The 557-nt window shown below is 52.4% G+C and overlaps 1 protein-coding gene across 1 annotated transcript in view; it reads right to left on the bottom strand.

Annotated features, from left to right (window-relative positions):
* The window catches only part of ASMT (acetylserotonin O-methyltransferase), a 12,664-nt gene that overhangs the window by 1,735 nt on the left and 10,372 nt on the right, over positions 1-557 (bottom strand). Inside the window, exon 7 of the mRNA XM_003793079.1 lies at positions 45-167. Coding sequence (XP_003793127.1) covers positions 45-167 — 123 coding nt within the window. The remainder of the gene's footprint in view (positions 1-44; positions 168-557) is intronic.

Below are 557 nucleotides of genomic sequence, written 5' to 3'. Positions count from 1 at the left end.
CCCCAAACCGCCAGCAGTTGCTGACCTGGGCCTCCACCACGTACCTGGCTTGCAGGTGTGCTGGAGTTTCTGCAGCAGGCGTGAGCACTTCTCATCCGTCCAGTCGTGCAGAATCCTGGCCAGAATGTACAGATCTGCCTCTGGGAGAGGGTCTTTAAAGAAATCTCCTGCAACACAGGACAGGCACCCTGGCGTCAGCCCATAGTCCGATCCCATTTGAATAAGCCTGTTCCCGCATGAAATGTCACCCATGAGAGGTAGACAGGTTGACTTCTCAGTGGGGCACCCCACCTCAATCCTGGGGCATACAGCCCGTAGATGGACAATCCCTGGGGGGTTGTCAAAACCACAGAAGGTGAAAAGAACCTGGAGACGCCGGGATGGGCTGCTCTAGGCCTGAGCATCTGAGACTCAGCAGATGGGACGGATTAAACTCCTTGAACTTTTCGTATATAGTTAGATTAGGAAACCTGGTTTATTTCCCCTTCAGAGATAGAACTAGCTTCTCCATTCCCCCTTTTTAAATACCCAGTTGTTTGGTCTGTTAGCAACCCCCT

This window comes from Otolemur garnettii, unplaced genomic scaffold (genome assembly GCF_000181295.1).
Source record: "Otolemur garnettii isolate 467f Iridium unplaced genomic scaffold, OtoGar3 scaffold00065, whole genome shotgun sequence".
In the NCBI taxonomy this organism is placed as follows: domain Eukaryota; kingdom Metazoa; phylum Chordata; class Mammalia; order Primates; family Galagidae; genus Otolemur; species Otolemur garnettii.
Note: the sequence above shows the minus strand (reverse complement) of the source record. Positions and strands in the feature narration are given on the sequence as shown.